Raw genomic sequence first — 18,020 nt, 5'->3', positions numbered from 1 at the left:
ACCCCCCTTCTATGCTGGAGAGCCATGGCTCAGATCACCTCCTTCCCTAAATCTAAATTTATCTCATTATCAATTTTTAGCTCTTACTCCATTTTATACCCACTAATTTATTAATCCTGGAACCCCCCAAAAACAGTAAAGTTGAAGCTCCAGGGATTTTATTTATATCTTTAAACATGATTTTTATGCCTTTTTATCTAAAAATTCATTTAATCTTTATTGCCCCTCTCACTCATGGCGCAGTTAGGAGGAGGCAGCCCTATTCAGATGTGCTGTCCCAAGGACACTCAGCCTCTCCCTGGGGGAGGCACCCTGGTGAGCAGAGGCGGGGGCGGGGCACAGGGGTGCCAGCACGAGCGGGGACCCATCAGGCTGTGTTGCTCTGCTCTGGTCCCTGGAAGAGGCTGGTGCGGAGGGGGCTTCTCGGAACTCATGCTGTCCCCTCACCCCTGCTGCTCATTTTCCCCTTCAGGTCCCTTTACCAGAGACCTAAAGGGCCCGTGGGCTAGAAAGATGATCTAGAATTTTCTGTGGAGACGTTGGGATCCTCCCTTTCCATCATCCACCCATAGCACCTCCGAGAATTTCGCTCTACTCCTCACCCAGACCCAGGGGCTCTGAGGTCTGGAGAGGGAGACAGTGGCTCCTCCTCCTTCCCCCAGACTCCCCACCTGGAGGGTCTCTCTCCTTGCCCAGTGTGCTGCTGCCCCTGCATGCCCCTCCACCGAGCTCCTGCTGATGCCAGTGCCCAGGGGCACTCCCGTCCCCAGGGTCTGGGAGTCCACAGAGCTGCCTGCAAGACGATGGGGCGGGGTCCACACATGCCCCAGGCCTGCCAAGCACTGCCCCGTTCTGGCCCCCTCCTTCACACACCGCCTGTCTTGGGGACAGGGCAAGAAGCCACCAGCCTTACAAAATTTGCTGCCCCAGCCCTTTCTGTCTTCCCCTTGATTTCTCCAGCCCTGGGAATCCGAGCTTGGCAGCCAAGCTGGGTCACCTGGTCCCCTGGTGTTCCTCTGGCCATGCACCAAAACTTCCGCCTGTGAAATGGGGGTGAAATCCCAGAGTTCAGATTCGAACTCTAACACGTCCACATGACCTTGGGTGGGGAGTTGGTATCTCTGAGCCCCAGCTCCCAGGGCACATCCCAGCCCCTTCCAGAGTAGTGGAGAGGCCCCTGGACTCTTCCCCTCCCCCAGGTCACCTATAGCACGAAGCATAGGAGACTCTCTATGAGTCGGCAAGAAGACCGATTTAATGTCCCGGGAGAGTCGGCTGCCAGGATCCCACGCCTGGAGGTAGCCAGTCTCAGGGAGGAAGAGTTCCTCGAGGCCGTGGAGAACAAATCTTTGGGAGCCTGCCCACCTCTGCCCAGAGGGCCCCCCCTTACCAGAGAAGGTACAGGGCTAAAGGGTTTTCTCCAAGGAAGGGTCTGGTCCCACTGGGCGACCTAAGCATGACCATGGCTGGGACCTGCCTGTGTGACTCACTGGCATCAGGTCGGGGAGCCCAGCCAACCCCCTTGCTTCCTGGCCTCGGTCCCTTGCGGTGGTGGGGCGTCGGCCACACTGGGAGAGGCCATTGCTGACTATCTTAGGAGAGAGGCCAGGATGGAGACAGGGTCAATGATGATCTGATATTCCAGATCTCTCTTGTCACCCAACCCGGAGGCCAAATCAGACTGCAACCCATTTAGCTCAAACTAATTTTAAAGCAATTCACTATTTAACAAGTTCTGAGGCCCAGTGCTTTCGCAGGCAGCATATGAATTGAATCATTTGGTCTAATCTTAGATTAATACAAACCAAATCCTTCAGTGGGGACCGTCCTGGGAGCAGCCTGGGCTTTTACCCCTTCGTCTTTGACGCAGGCAGGCCCAGCAGAAGGCCTGACCCTCAGCCATTGGCACAGATGCCTGAGTGAAGCTGCCAGGGGCTGGCCTGCTGGGCCAGGGTCAAGCAAGCAGAGGTCAGAGTCCCCCTCTGCCTCTTCCCAGCCACGTGACCTTGGACAAACTGCTAGCCTGCCCAGCCTCGGCCTTCCCCAGATGTCGCCCTGTGGGACAACGTAGAGCTAGAGACGAGGGACAGGAGAGCGTCCACGTCACCACCACCACCGCCACCTCCACCACAAGTGCCTTCACAAGAGACCTTCTAGTGCCTTCTGGGATCTGCTCCAGCTTTCAGGGCACCAGGAGAGCTGCGGACTGCGTACTTTGCAGTAGCTGCTGCTGGTCTGGGAAGATCCGGAAGGTACCGGAGGGTTTTCCCTTCACCTGCTCCTTGGACAGCACCTGCTCGTCCTAGGATGTCCAAGATTTGGCAGCAAAGGGACTGTGTGTACCCCTCCTGAGAGCCCTACATCTCTGCCTGCTCGGGGGCCTTCCTGCTCCCCTGAGAGTCCCAGGGCCGCCGGCTCACAGCCCAGGCAGGCAAGACATTTCGGTGCCTCTGGAGTCCCGCTGGCAGGATGGGACTCTGGCTAGCCGCCCAGCTGCAGGGAGAGAAGAGAAGGTACCAGGAAGACACGCGGCAACGAGAGACAGAGGCAGAGGGAGGGAGGGAGAGCCAATGGGGTCAGATCCCAAGTTCTCATCCTGCCTCTGCACTTGTGCCTCGAATTTTCAAAGCTCCGCAGTCCTTCCAGGACTGCTTCGACAGGCAGAGTCCGGGCCAGTGCAGCGGGGCAGAGCCGTGAGAATCACTGGGCCTTAGCTTCGACGCAAGGCCATCTGCTGACCGCTCATCACGGGTCTCGTGGGGGAGACGGCAGAACAGCCTGTGGTTGGCAGACTCGGCCACCCATCCCTCTGCTTCTCTTGTCCACTGCCCTAGCCTTTAACCCCCTGTGATCCCCCAGTCTTCTGCTACTCACCCTTTCTGACTCATCATAAATGTCACCTCCACTTCGGGGACCTGGCTGACCGTCAGCGTGAGACATACTCTTCCCTCCCCCACCCCCGGCCTCCGTCACACTCTCTCCTGGGGCACCTTGTGCTTAGCATCAGGCCCATTTTGATCTGTTTTTGTTGGTTTGCTTGTCCCTCTCTCCACAGGGGAGACTAAGGGACCGTGGAGGCCCTGAGCTCAGGACAGGCACAGGGTCAACAGTGGGAACCTGTTTACGGGAAATTCCAGTTCCCCGCCCTCCTCTGACAGCTGAGACAAGGCCCAGCCTGGCCCTGGGTGCCCTTTCTTGGAGGGCCTGGCTGTCACTCCATCCGCCCGGGCACGGCCTCCCACCTGCCCCGGCCAGAATATTCTGAACAAATGGCCGCTCACGCCTTCGTCACTTCAGAGCAGGATTAAATCGTTATCTTCTGGGTGGATTCCCCCTTCCCTTCTATCCTCTCTTTGTCTTCTGTCTCCTTCGTACCATGACACGTTTTCAAAACTCTTCATCTTTGTCATGTGAACATCAGATTCAAGTGTGTGAGATAAACCAGGCACCTGAAAATCTATTTTCACTCTGACGGTCGTTGTGCAGACCGTCACCTCCCCAGTGGGAGGGAGGTGGGGCCAGGCCACTGGGGGAGCCCGGGGGCTGCCGACACAAGCCTACCCCAGCTCTTGGGATTCTAAGCAGCCGTCTGCCATAAACACCCCAATCTGAGGACAGAGCAGGTGTTGCACCTGCATTCGAGAAGGCTTTCGGTGGGGGAGAGGCAGGGAGTGAGCTTTTCTGTGGTGGCTCGGGGACCCTGGGAGACACTTGCAGATGGGTTCAAGCCGGCCTGGGGCGAATGGCACGTACCCACCTGCAGACATTCCAGCTCCCCAAAGTGGAGCCAACATCCAAAAGTCCCAACCCCCATGTGCCATCTTCCCCCAAACCCTGGTTCCCCCAGATCCCAGCCATTGGGGTCTTAGGCTCCAAGAGTCTCAGCCAGACATCTCAGCACTGGATCTCCACGCTTGTTCTCTAGAGCTGCAGGGTCCAGCGGAGCGCTCTGTGATGACGGAATGTTCCATGCCATCCCACGTGGTAGCTGGTAACCACGTGTGGCCGTTGAGCCCTTGAAGTGAGGCTAGTGGCTGGGGAGGTGAAGTTTCAACGTTATTTCCTTCTACTGAATTCAAATTTGAATTTGAATTTGAATTTGGATTTGAACAGTCACACAAGGTTCGTGGCTGCCATGTGGGATACAGTCCCTCTAGAGGGGCCTGGCGAGCAAAGCTGGGGACACGTGGAGTAGGATGCTGGGCTCCCACTGCCCCCAGAGAGGGAGGTCAACAGCAAACCTTGGCTTTGGGGTTTCCCTGCCTCTTGTGGGAGGCGGTCCAGAAACAGAATGAAATGTTTGCTCTAGTGAAGAAATTCTACTGGCAGCCAAGGCCGCGGAGATGTGCTGCTCCTCTGAGAGACAGGGCCGACGCACCTGTACGTCCCCAATACTGAGCTTTCAGCTTTCTGTACCTTCTCTCACTGAACTCTGTGTAGTTAATAAGAACGTGCTTGGCAGGCACAGGAAGCCATGTTTTCTCCCACTGGGGGTCTCCCACCAGGGCCAAGAAGGGCTCTGGTCCTAGCCCCGTGCCGGAGAGTCGGCTAATCTCCTGTGAGGCATTTAGGGTGATACACCAACGTACTGAGGCCCAGAAAACAAGCAACAACAGCTGAGTCCGGTTTTAGAGACCCCCAAGTTCTGTGAAAGCTGCCGTGGATGGTGGAGGGAGACGGGATCGGCCCGTACTCTCCTGGGTCGTGTGGCTTTGGTGTGCGCGCGGACTCTTCCTTTCCATCCAGGTCTCCACGGCCCCCTCCGTGCCCTGCTTAGATAGTCCCAGCACGTGGACTCAGTTTATGGAGCACCTGCAGTGTGGAAATCACTGTGTGGAATTTTACAAAAGACGATGCAGTTCACGTTCCTCCCAGTCTGGCGGGGGGCCGGGGGCAAGGGTTAGCAAACTGGGGCCCACGGGCCAGAGGTGGCCCACCACCTATTTTCGTATAGCTCGGGCTAAGAACAGTTTTTACATTTTATAATGGTTGGGGGGGATTTCAAATGAAGAATAATGTTCATGACATGTGAAATCACGCACAATTCAAATTACAATATCCGTGATTAAGGTTTTGTGGGGTTAGGGTTAGGGTTATATAATAACCTATGAAGGCCGGACTGAGCAGCTGTAACAGCGACCGTCTGACTCACGGGCCAAGAATATTTTCTCTTTGGCCCTTTACGGAAAGTGCCAGCTCTGTGATATAGAGGACAGGCCCACGGACAACCGTCGTGGTGTGTATCACACTTGGGGCAGAATCCACACCTCATGGCTGCCCAGGACCCTGGGAGTCCTTTTCCTGGGACGCCTTCCACGGACCTGGTCAGGAGGGGCTTCCTGGGGGAGGGAGAACCTAGAGGCACTCAGGCTGGGAGGGGTTTGCACAGGCAGTGGGACCGCAGGAGGGGAAGTGAGGGAATGAAGGCACGAGGTCGGGCTGGGGACAGTGCATCCGTGTTCGGGAGCCCCAGCGGAGAGTGGAGGGGACCACAGAGGGCTGAGCTTTTCCTGGAGGAGGGGAGGAGAGGGAGGGAGGGGTGGAATCAGCTGGTCACACGAAGCCACTGAGAGCTGGACAGAAAGGAGAGGCGTCCCACGGTGTCCCAGTGCCCCAACCACCAAAGCTTTGCTCAGCACCCAGAGGTGCTCCCCTCTTTCACCGACTGAGCCCATCGGGTATTGAGGCCTGTCAGACGTCTGGCATGTAGGGGGGACTCCCAGCACCTGAGTGCATCAGGGTGAAATCCGTTGGAGAAGATTTGCAGCCAGTGTGCCCTTTCTTTATAGGAAGCTGTATTTTGAATTAAAGGGAGCTCCTGTTTCCTATTGGTGTCCCTGTAAATTCATCTTTCCTTTTTATTTAAGAAGGGGGGAAAAAAACCCGTAGTGCCAGAAAAGCAATTTTGAGTATTTAAGAGAAAAATTCCTCCCTGCTCAGCTGTCACATTCAAGGAAGCCGTCAGATCTTAATTCCGCAAATATAACGACTTTGAAAGTTGTTTCCAGCTAGGGGTGAAGTTCTCTTGAGTTTCCTATAAATAGCTAGTTGCTTTCTCTTTTTCTCTCGCTGTGTGCACACATAAACAAGGGGCTCCCAGCACGCTTTCCTGCACACCCCCCAACACCTGTGCACACACACCTCATGCTGACACGCGCACGCGCACACACACACACACACACACAGCTGTAGCCACCTGCTCTGGGAAGTGATTCTCTCTCCAACCCCGACATGGCCCCCAAACGGAAAACTCAACCCACGGAGGCCCAAGGGGAGCCCCAGGCCTGATCAAAAAGCACCAAGAGTTTGTCAAACACAGATCAGTACAGACAAACTTGATTGCTTTTTTGATTAGTAGGAGGGGAAGGAATGGGTTTGGAGGGCTGCCTCGTGAAACCGTGTGCAGTTAGTCCCCAGGGGGCTTGAGGAGGACATTGTCTCGGACAAAGAGCTACAGAGTCAGGACACGTTTTGGGGGGACAAAGTGGGGACAAAGGGACCTGGTGAGACAGTCTGGGATCAGGGCTGTGGGGCTGGCTGGGCTGGGTGGGGGGTGCTCCGTCAAGGAAAGTGGGGAGGGCCAGGGTTCGGGGGCCTAGGGTGAGCCAGGCCAGTCACGTGCTGGGTACCGGCAAGTTCACGCCTGCTCCGTGCACCTGAAGTCTTGACTCTGTGCTGGAGAAGGACACCGGGACGGACACCCCCTCCCGGGCTTCTCTGTTGCCTTCCAACACCGTCCCTTCCCGGATTGTTGCTTCCAGCCCCGCCCGAGCACCGGACCTCTGCACCTTACTCCACCCCGTGTCTCCGCTTGGATATCTTAGGAGCTCCTCAACCTCACCAAGTGGAAATGTGAAATCAGCCTGTCCTCCACCAGGCTGCTGCTCCCCTGGGGTCTCCTGTCTTGGGCATGGGACCACTTATCACACACACACACACACCACACACACACACACACACACACCTGTCTGTGCAGCCAGGAGGCTGGGCAGACGCCCTTACACCTGGCAAGTGTGGTCACCCCTCCACACCTGTCCTGCTGCCACTGCCATCCAGGGCCAGTGGGGCTCTGGGCTCACGGGGCTGGTCCCGGGCCCCTCACCTTCTGCCACTCTGACCCCAGGCCGCGCTGTGCCGCACTGAGCTTCCGAAAGGCAGATCTGTTCATGATTCCCAGAACAAAGTCAAGCTCCTTATTGTGGCCCCCACGGCTGTTGTGACCGGACCCGACCTCCCAGACTGGACCATCCTCATGCCCTGCCTTGCCTGTTATACTCTAATCCCTCCCAACGTCCTCAGCCCAGCCTCTGTCTCACCTCCTGTCCCCAGCTGCTTTTCCGGCTGCTGGACTGACACTCCTTCCCCCACTCTTCCCTCAGCCAACCGTGCCCATCTTAAAGCCCCCAGCCCCTCTGGCCCCCTCTCCCCCTGTCCCTTGCGATGCTCCCGGCACCCACTTGGGCATCAGCTCTTGACCCCCACAGCCACCCATGAGACAGGAGGAAGAAGGTGCCCTTTTCACAGCCTAGAAGGACAAGGACCCTCCCTCCCAGCAGGTCCCCACCCCAGGCAGGACCTGTTTCTCCAGAAGCCCCTCTTTGCTGACTCCAGCTCGCCAAGGTGGGTTACTGGAAGTTTCCGTCCCCACAAGGACTGTCAACCAGCTACTCGACATGACTCAGAGTTCCCTGAAACTGAAGCTTAGCCCTGTAAGCGCTAAATTTGGAGCCATTTTCCAGGATGTTTTTCTAGTATGTGGTTTAAAGACCTGGGTCTTCGGAACACCGCAAGCAAAAATGCAATGTTTACTGACTTTGGGTCCTTTCCTGTACTTTCCTGTGGAGACCAACAGGACAGTTGTTGGCCATCTACATTCAGGGGTTCTGAGGCCCCCTGCCTCCGGGAGCTCCCAGTCCTAGAAGGACAGATAGGCAGGGAGCCAGGGGAGACCCGGCGCCATGGGGAGCTCATGCGGAGCTTGGCAACATGGCGTCATGGGGAGCTTGGCGACCTGGGTAGGCGGTCAATGCCGTTGGGCTCCTTGAGTCCTTGGGGCTCTCTGGGGGCTTTTCCTTCCTCCCTGGATGCTATTTGGCACGGTTCGCTGTCTCAGGGGTCTGCTTTCCTCTCTCCAGCCTTCTTAGATCGTGCTTCTCATCTGTGGAGACCAGAGACATCGGATCACCAGGGTGGTTAGAGTCATATCTAAAAATAGAGTAGCTGGGTTCTGAGTGAGGCCCCGCACTTTCCTCTGATTAAAATGCATGAGCCTTGTTGTAGAAATGGCGATGTTTCCTTTTACCGTCATCCTGCTTATTGGCTGGTACAGGGCAGTTCTGGACAGGCGAGGCTGCCCACGGGTGCTGGGGTGGCTCAGGGGAGAGCGGGCGCGTGCTGTCTCCTTCCTGTGGGCTCTCAGGAGGAGCACACAGTAGGATTTGGGTAAATTCCCGGTGGGTCCTCGTGTGTGGTTCAAAGACACTACAGCCCAGCCCAGGTAGATCAGCAGTGAAGGGGGGTGGTTGGGGTTGCCCATCAACCACGTTCTTTTCAAGTTCAAGAAAAGACAGTGGAAAGAGAGGGAGACGGGTGAAGGGGGGGAGTCTGCAAACCCTCAAGAGGAATGAACAGTGGGGAAAAAGCAGATGTGTAGCCTTTTATTTCAAAGAAACAGGAGAGAGTTCTTCTCTCAACAATTTATGTCTCTCTCCATTTGGCTCATTCCGTGAGTAAGAGTAATGAAACTGCCCATGAGAATATGCAAATTCCAAAGGAAAAGAGCTGATTAAAGTTGCAGGTGGGTTGCTCATTCGTGGCAAACAGGTGCTCACAGGAAACGTCCAAACAGAGGTCTCCTTCGGCAAGGAGGAGTGAGTTATCAGAAATAAAAGTGAAAATGCAGTGTATTAAAAACAAGAAAAGTCAGGAAAGAATATTGGCTTCCTAATAATAAATACATTTTGTGGGCAAGAATTGCAAGAGAATCGTTTAAATTAATTTCCGCTTTGTTTGGTTGGTTTATACAGGGTTTAGTCCCAGCTGACAGCAATCTGTAAAAGTTCTAACATATTGGAAATCTGATTTTCTTACAGCCAGAATCCCATAGTCCAAACTGATTTCTCTTTCAACTCTGCTAATCAGACAGGCAGGGCTCGAACGGACTCCTAGTAGAACCAGATCGCACTCGGTCTTTTGGGGGGTGTTTTAATACAGAGCTGCTGGCTGGTTCTCCCTGTAGCACCGGTGCCGGGGGGCAGGGAGTGGTGCTGTGGTGACGTTCAGATGAGCCCTGAGAGGTCAAGGGGAGACCTCGCTCATCCTGGGCCTGCGAGGCTCCAGGGCCCTGCCCCACGGCGGGAATCTGTACTTTGGGAAGCCAGGGAAACCCTGCAGGAGATGGCAGGAGAGTGTTCAGGTTTGGAATTCGAGGCTACAAAAGAAAAGGCATAATCCTGTTCCCCTGAGACTCTCAGAGCTGGGTTTTGAGAGGCACCTGAAGGGCCGTTCTCACCGGTCCCTGTTCCCTGCCTCTACCTTCAAGCCTGTCCCCACAGTGTCTAGTGCTGTGTGCACCATACACCGGGAAGCTCCATGCACCCGGGTCCAAGTGTCCCTCCCCACTGCCTCCCCCGCCCCCCGAAGCACACACCCACCTGGTTCTCCAAAACCATCCGCCAAAGATGCAGCTTTAACCTTACAACAGAGACATGAATGAACAAACTAATTAAAAGCCAGCAAGTGGGGTGTGCACAAGAGACCCCTCGGCCTCCGGAGGGCAGTCCTAGAAGCGTTGCCCCCCCCCCGTCCCCCACCAGCTTCAGAGGTCCCTCGAGCCAGGGTTGCCTGGCCTGCCTGGCATGACGCCCTTGACCAGGGAAGGTCTGGAGTGTGGCGTGCGTGCGTGCGTGTTTGGATCAATTCCAGATAGGTTCACTCTCTCCCACACACCAAGGGGTCTTAACCTAGGCTCTGTGAATGAACTTCAAGGGTAACTCCAAGCCCCTAAAATTATAGGCAAAATGTATACGTATGTGCATTGTCCTGGTCCCCGGGGTTTTCTGGGTTCTCACATGCCTCTAAGGCCCCCCAAAAGGGAAAGCACCCCAGCCATCTATCGGTGTTGGCCCGTGAGTGCTTCTTAGATACGGACCCTGGCCTGGCCCGGAACCAGGCCCAGAGTCGCCCGCCCTCAGCCTCCCCGGGTGCCGGCAGCGTCCGTTGCCCTTTCTCATTCCTTCTCTGTTGCGCCGTCTCTCTCCCTTCCTTCCCTCTTTCCAACTGAATTCTCGTTTTTCCTCTCTCCCTAGTGCTTGTACGGCTGCTATGTCCATTCCTCCATCATCCCCACCTTCCACCGGAGGTGCTACTGGCTCCTTCAGGTAGGTGGCTGGGACTGGGTTCTTCTTCCGTCTCCGGTGCCGGGGAATGTCTGTGGAGGGAGTTGCACGGGCCTGGGGCTCCTGCGTGCGGCGGCCTGGGGCCGAGGCGTCCCGGCGAGCTCTCCTCGGGGCGTCGGCGTGCGGTGCGGAGGCCAGGTGTGTGGCCAGCCCGGTGCGCCGTCAGGTGCCCGGAAGGGGAGAAGCCTGGTGGAACGGGCAGTCCTTCCTGCCCCAGGAGAACAAAGCCCCACCAGGAGCTTCCGGGGTGCCTCAGTTTCCTCTTGATGAGGACAGAAAGGAGGCGGAGCCCTCTGCCCCTGACAGCAAAATGCCTGTGGGCTGAGAGCTGCATGTCCATTTTTTCTTGCGGGTTAGTCAGTCGTTGGCACTTGTGGAAAATCGGCTCTGGCGGCATGCCAGCGGCGGTCGGATTGATCGGAATGGTTGTTGGGAGAGGAGGAGCCCGTGGCTCGGCAGGGAGGAGGCTGGGCATTGATTTGTGACGTGTGCCCTGCAGTGGGACGGAGAAAGGGCTGAAGGAGCCCCCCTAGGGTGGCCCGGCTGCCAGCTCCGTGTCCGTGGTGCTCGCGCACAGCGTGGCTGAGTGGTCATCGGTGGTCATCCTGCCGAGGAGAGGTGCTCCCCTGTGAGCGGGAAGGTCTGAGGGATCCTTCATGCGGGCTGGACCTGGATCCTTTGCAAAGCTCGTCCTCTGATCCGCAGCTGCTCTCTGCGGGCCCCAGCCGCCGGGGGCCGGGCCCGGGTGCCCCAGTTTCTTCCTCCTGCCTCTCCCCAGGCTTTGCTGCCTCTGACCTTGCCCGCTATGATTCTACTTTGTGCACCCACATCGGTTCAAGGGCCCCAGGGCTGGAGGATCTCCTCGGCTTGGCAGTGCAATTGGGAGGGGTCTGGCAGAGAATAAACAGCCCCCAATGTCACGGCGTGCATTCAGGGAGCAGAGGGCGCAGAGGGGCCCCTGGTCCCAGGGAAGGTGGCCTGGAAGGCATCTGCGGGGCCCAGAGCCATCTCGGTGTGGACGCAGAGGCTCAGCCCAGCCCCTGCCTCCAAGCGCTTGCCCATCTCCCTCAGTTCCAGAAATAATTGTCTGTGGTTCAGCAAGTTCATTAGCGGATGACGCCTGAGATTGTCCGAGGATGTGCTGATTTGCAAAGACACGGCTTCCCTGACATCTTGCCCTGTTGTCAGTTTCCGGGGTTTGTCTCCCCGGGAGGCTGGCCTAGGAGGACCAGTTTCCTGATCACTCGGCCTCACGTTCTTGTGAAAGGGCCCCCCACATGGTCATGGGATGATACTTCTCGTCTTGTCAACACAAAAGGTTTTCTCTTCAACCTGGCTGCGGGGGGTGGCGTGTGGGGCTCCCACCTTGTGCGCAGGGATCCGGTGAAGTGGGAGCCTGTCCTTGTGTCCCTGGGGTCACACTCTGGCCGCCGAAAAGTATTTTCACCCTGAGCAGGCTGCAGCCCGGTCCGCTCCTTCCTGGGCTTCCAAAGGCCCCAGGGCCCGGTCTGGCTGTTTCTCTTTATGGCTCCTGTCCCATCGAAACACCTCGTGGGCACACATTCCTGAGTCTGATTCCCGGCCTGCCCACTGCCCTCTTTTGCAGCAGCGCCCCGCTGGCTTCCTGCCAGCCAGCTTTTCCTGCAGCCTCGCTCTCTGCTCTTCCGGGGGTGCTCTCTCCTCCAGGCCTGGCCTCCCACACCCACACCTCCGCCTGTCTCCTTCATCCCATCAAGGCCTGTGGCTTTCTAATCCCACTAAATTTACTTTCCTCAAATCAGACACCAGCAGGTTGCCATAGGGTGTGCTCATTACCCCTCTAAGCTGGATTCCACTCACTCAGATTCGGCTCCTCTTGCCTGGTTTCTGGGGCCAGGAGAGAACTGGGGGCCCCGGGGTGGGGTGCGGGTTGGCGGCTGCCCCAGCCCTCCCCTCCCCCATGCTTTGGCCACTATATGCTAGAGACACACCTGGGGTGATTCTCGTCCCTCTGGGTCTGTTACTTCCGGCTGGCAGGGGAGCCCTCCTCCCCAAAGGAAGTATCACAGGAACTGGTATCTTAAGGGCAGACCTGGGCCCCTTTATTTTCTCTTCCCAGCCCCAGGGAGTTGTCAGTCCAGAACATCGCCCCCGTTTCTGTGAGCAGGTGACAGGAGGGGGCGCACACAGGGGGGAGGGCTCCCGCCCCCCAGCCCAGGCTGGGCAGTAGCAGGTTGAGGAGCAAAGGCCAAAGCAATTAGCGGGGCGCCTATCCCCCGTGCGCCCGAGATCTGCTGTGGCAGCCGGCACCGCTCAGGGGAATTTGTTCCAGTGCTAATGACAACACCAGGATAATGACGGTGTGGCCAGGTTAATTTCTCTGATATTAAACAGGAAAGAAGCCATGAGACACTGGCCCAGGTGGAAATCGGCCCCAGTTTGTCTCTGACACCAATTACCGGGAAAAGGGATTGGGCGCAGCGGCGGATGAGGGGGACAGGGAATGAAGGGGTCAGGACAGGGGCTGAGGCAGGAGCTCAGAAAGCAGGTCGCACCCACCCTGTCTCCGGGCTCCCGGGAAGCCAGCCTGGTCCCCTGAAGCCACCAGCTGCAGGCCACGCCCCTCAAGGCAAGCGGGGTGTGAGGGGCTGGGGTACAAGGGGAGCCTTCCTGAGAGGGAGCAGGGAGAGGGAGGAGGGCTTCTGGGTAAAGGAGAGTTTGTTCAAGGGGCAATCCCACTGCCACACCCACCGACCTGCCGACCCAGCAGCCAGCACAGCCTCTGGGATCCCAAATGGATACCGCTTGTCCCCAGGCCGCTTAACGCGCAGGGCCCTCTGACCACGCAGACCTGGTTTTCCTCTGCAGCCCAACCGTGAGGTCCCTGACGGAGGGATCTGCACCCCTCATCTCTCCATAGCCCAGCACAGAGCCTCAGCAGGCAGAGAGGGGCCGGCCTCCCCGGGACCAGGGGTGAGAGAGCGTCTGACCTGGGGCAGGAGGTCAGCAGAGGATCTGGGAGAGGCGGGGGACGGGAGCCGACACAGTACTGAAAAGTTTTGGAGTGACCTGGTTTTCCAGGGAGAGAGCTACCCTGCCACTCTCCACTGCTGGTAAATATTTTATGAAGATGTGAACAGCGAGTCGAGTGAGGAGGCAGAGGGGAGGGGAGTGAAGCCCCACGGTTCATAAGGTCATTGTCATGACCTATGTGCTCCACACAAAGTCATCTGCCCAGCTGGGTCAGGACCTTTGAGGGATTTGCCTTGCGACTTGAGAAGCCCCGGCTGCTGGCCAGGATACCTACCTCCTTTGTCACATCATGTCTCCCCAGCCTCCGTGTGTCACAGCCGCCAGGACGCCTCGGCTCCCCTGAGCTCAGCTGCTGCATATCCTAGATAGACATGGAGGCCCAGAGAGGCAGGGCCAGACCCAGGACCGCGCCGCTGGTCAGCTATGGATCTGGCTGGGGTCAGGCCCCCTGACTCTTTGCCCCTGCCTCCAGTGACCTAAACTTGGTTACCCCTGCAGTTGCATGGCCCTGAGCCTGGCTGGGGGCTGGAGGACGGGTGGCCACTCTGGCCAGGGGGCCACTCCTGGGGTGAGCCAGACAGGAGGCTCTCGGTCTCCATCCCTGCCGCCCACAGACTCTCCTGTTTGGGATCTTCTCACACTCAGGGAAGGGCCTTCCTGCCGCCTCCTGCATCCCCTTCTTGGGCCCCCACTTTCCATCCATTTGGGCAATTCTCCCCCGTCCACAACCTAAGGAGAACAGGCCCCATTGCAGGCTAGACTTTCCAGCAGATTCTGTATGGCTCATTTGGAAACTATTTCTGCTTCTAATGAGTGTTTTTCTTTGTGCCCTTGTCCTCTAAAATGCTTAATGAATGTTTTCTGTGCTCGAGTGGAGCAGGGGGTGTGTCCCTGCGTGTCTGCTGCCGCCATTCGGGGGGCTGTTAGGCTGCCGGGACCAGTGCAACTGGGGCAGAGGTAGCGAGAAGCCCCTTCCCGGCCCACCCCGGCCGCACGCACAGAGGCCCGTGGGCTCACAAGCACCGCCATGCGAGCACAGGGACCCGGGGGCTTTGGGGGGACCCCGGAATAGGGGTCCCTAAATCACTGGAGAAGGACGGGTGTCTGGGTTCCAGGGAGGAGCTGAGGTCTCGCTCTGCCCTGATGACCTGAGCATCTGAAGCTGTGACCACACGGCCGCCTCGGGTGCCGAGTCCTGGCCAGACAGTGCGTGGGATCCTGACTGTAGGCCCCATGTCACCCGCGAGAAGACCAGGCTGTCCGGAGTCCCACAGTCACTGAGTCGGCAGAGGACACCCCTTGCCGCCCTCTCTGCCTCCCGGGGGCCCCAGCGGCACCCTTTCCTATAGGGAGTGGCCACGGCCGGCCCGCTTTGGGCACCCGGCCCTGGGTCTCGGGAGCGAGGAGGCAGCTCGGGGCCCCTCAGGTCCACGCTCTCCGCTTCCTGCCTTCCCTTGAGCTCGGCCAGCCCTGCCCCACCCCGTCGTGGCAGGTGCCGGGGTGCCGTGTGCTCTGAGTGCTGTGCCGCGGGGGCCCGCGAGGAGCCAGCCCAGAGGGGTACTCGCGTGGGGCACCAGCCCCCGGGGAGCCAGCTCCTGGCGGCTCTGGCCCCGCTAGAACCCCCAGCCCAGGAGCGAGGGAGGCCTCCGTCACAGGACTCTCTGTCTTCTAGGGGAGGAGGGAGACCCCCATTCTTGCTTGGGCAGAGCCTCAGGTCCTCCCCACAAGTGCCGTGAGAACCCGTTTCCCCACCTGCCTGGTAAGGCCCGCAGGCCGTGCTGAGGCCCGAAATCCCTCGGCCGGGTCGAGGGTCCGGAGATGGCATCGCGTCCGCGGGGCAGCGCCTCTCCTGCCTGGAGGAGGGGGCCTGAAATGGCAGCCGGGGATGAGAGGCGGCAGCCAGCAGCCTCCCCAGGCTGACCCCGGGCTCTGCAGCTTCTCAGACGGGGCCCCGGAGAAGCACACTTGTTTCTGTGCTGGGGACAGTCCCGGGCAGCAGCTCCGGGTCCGCTTCTCCTCCAGACACAGGCCTCGACCCCAGCATGTCTGGGGGGGCCCTGTCTGCCCTTGGCCCCCAGCCTCCTCACTCAGAGCAAGTTCTGCGGGACCCCGAAGCGGGTAGCCCGAGACCAGGCATCCCCAGCCGACAGGGGAGAGGGCAGGGGGGCAAACAGGCCTCCTCACGCAGCACCCGGACCGCCACACCCCTGTGGGTGTGTAGTGTGTCCCCACATGTGTCTATTTCTCTCCAACACCAGACGCTCCCTGTGCTGCCTCTGCCTCCCCAGGAAGGGTCCTCAGAGCCCACTGCTGCCCAGAAGAGGCCACGTGGGGGCACGGTTGGGTCAGGCGGAGGCATCCTGCAGGGTCACGGAACATTTGCTCCTGTCCCCAGCACGTCGCCCACCTCGGGGCCCCCACATGGCACGGAATGGGGGAATGAGCACCACTGGCCCTCTGTTTGGGATGGTGTTTATTTTAACCCCTTGAAATAATGGAGTTGGGTCCCGCAGGGAAGCCTCTGGTAGCCGCGCACCTCTGCACAGTTCACCCAATCTCTCTGCGTCTCCGTTTCCTCCTTAGTGAACGGGGGCAGTTAGTGTCACTGCACAGGGCTGGCACTGAGAAATAAGAGAGGGACACGTGGGCATGCAGAGCCGGCTCCCGGCACACAGCAGGGGCCCGACAAGGGATAGCTCTGGGAGGGACCTGTGAGCCGGGATCCTGACACCCCCGAGCAAGCTTTGCGTAGGGGGCTGGAGCCAGGGCCCCCAGCACGTGAGCCACTCAGGACCTGCTGACCAGGGGTGTCTCCTCCTGCGAGCCTCCCTCCCCTGCAGCAGGACACAGAAAGAGACGCATTCCAGAATTGGTGGCCATGTTGTCACTGTAAATGTCTCTTGCCCCCGCCCCAAAAGACTTGAAATCCATCTGGGGAATGATCAACTCTTTCTGCAACTTGTGACCAAAGTGCCCTCCTACCCGACTCCCACTCACTCTTTCTGGAAGTGCGGCCCCACCGAGGACTGTGCCCCCAGCCCTCAGAGGTGTGCTGCAAGGGGGCCGGGTCACAGAAGGGACCAGAAGCCCCGAGCAGGCACCTGGAGAAGCAAAGCCACACTCAGCCCTCAGTCTTCAGGCTCGCCCTGGTGGTGGGGACATCTCCACTCAGAGCGAGTGGGACTCCAGCAACAGGCCATCCCCACGATGCAGGTGACAGTCCAGCAAGAGAGATCTGCCTCCCTCCCTCCCTCCTTCCCTCCTTCCCTCCCTCCCTCCCTCTTTCCCTCCCTCCTTCCTTCTTTCTTTCCTTCCTTCTTTCCTTCCCTCCCTTTCTTCCCTCCTCTCTCTTTATTTCGTCTTGTTTTCTAATGAAAGATATTATAGCTTCATAAAAAATACTCAAGGTTTCTTGCTCCGAATGTGTCGCTGGGGTGGGATAGAAGTGGCCGGGACATCGAGCGTCACAGAGCATGCTCTGCACGTGGTCCCATGAACGTGTCGTGCGGTACTCAGACTGCGAATCCGTGGGCCTTGCCGTGACGTGTGGCTTTGATGGGGCTTAGAGCAGCAGGAGGCATTGTCACCAGGCTGGCTGGCTGTCCCCATGGGGGCAATTTCACCACATGCTTCAAGGAAGAGAAATGAGTTGGTGCCTGAGCCCCAGGCCTGGTGCTGCAGGAGGCAGGAGCCACCCCCGCCCAGGGGAAACAGTGGGGAAGTAGAGGAAGGGGGAGGGACAGGGAAACAGAGCAAAGCCCCATCTTCTAAGTGACCCTGGTTCTTTCCCGGGGAGCACAGCAGACGGCCAGCAAGCGGGGAAGGCCTTTGGCAGCCGGGGGGAAGGGCAGGGGTGGAGAAGGTGGCTCCGGGGGCTGCTCGGGGGGGGGGGGTTCCAGGGCTCATTCCTGGGCCGCCTCCTTCTGCCACTTCGATTCTAACTAGCAGCTTCCACTCTGTTTTCCATTAATGCGCCTTGAATAACGTGACGAGAAGATAAGGTAGACACTAGGAATTTACGGTGCTATGCAAAAATTGCTCAATTCCATTAAGATTTCAGGATCCTTGCCAGGCTGCACAGCAGAGCGGGTATTATTTCCTTCTTAGACATCTTTGCTTGATTGCAATTTATGATGCCAAGGCCTCTGCCATACCCACCTAAAGCCTCCAGAAAAATATGGCCATCGCCCCAAAGCAGCCATTATTCTCTCTAAGGAAAGTCACTGGGTATTTTCCAGAAGATTCCCTCATCCTGATGGCCTTCTCTGAGGGCGGGGGAACGACCAGCAATCAGGTCGCAGCTGCTAGACCCTCACCCTGCCAATCTCCGCCGCCTGCTCAGGGGAGGAGGGACCCTCCGCCCCCGCCTGCTGGGCCAGGAAGGTGCCCAACGGGGAGACCTTGAAGGCCCGGGAAAGGCTTCCCACTGGCTGCCTGCAGGCACCCCAGGGCCCACGGTTTAAATTCAGCTCTGTGCTTCCCTAGCCACGGACGCTGGCCAAGCGAATGATGCTCCTTGAATCTTACTTCTCTGTCTATAAAACAGGCAGGAAGGACCTCTCTCCTGGGGTCCCTGGGAGGACGGACGGAGCTAAGCCCCACAGAGGTCGT

General features: G+C 58.3%; 1 protein-coding gene across 1 annotated transcript in view; it reads left to right on the top strand.

The window, feature by feature from the left end:
• Nucleotides 1-18,020, top strand: part of CAMTA1 (calmodulin binding transcription activator 1) — an 814,502-nt gene that overhangs the window by 570,964 nt on the left and 225,518 nt on the right. Inside the window, exon 6 of the mRNA XM_080800235.1 lies at nt 10,308-10,379. Within this exon, the coding sequence (XP_080656361.1) occupies nt 10,308-10,379 (72 nt within the window). The remainder of the gene's footprint in view (nt 1-10,307; nt 10,380-18,020) is intronic.

Source organism: Martes martes, assembly GCF_963455335.1.
Source record: "Martes martes genome assembly, chromosome: 4".
In the NCBI taxonomy this organism is placed as follows: Eukaryota; Metazoa; Chordata; class Mammalia; order Carnivora; family Mustelidae; genus Martes; species Martes martes.
This window is presented reverse-complemented; position numbering and strand designations above follow the sequence as displayed.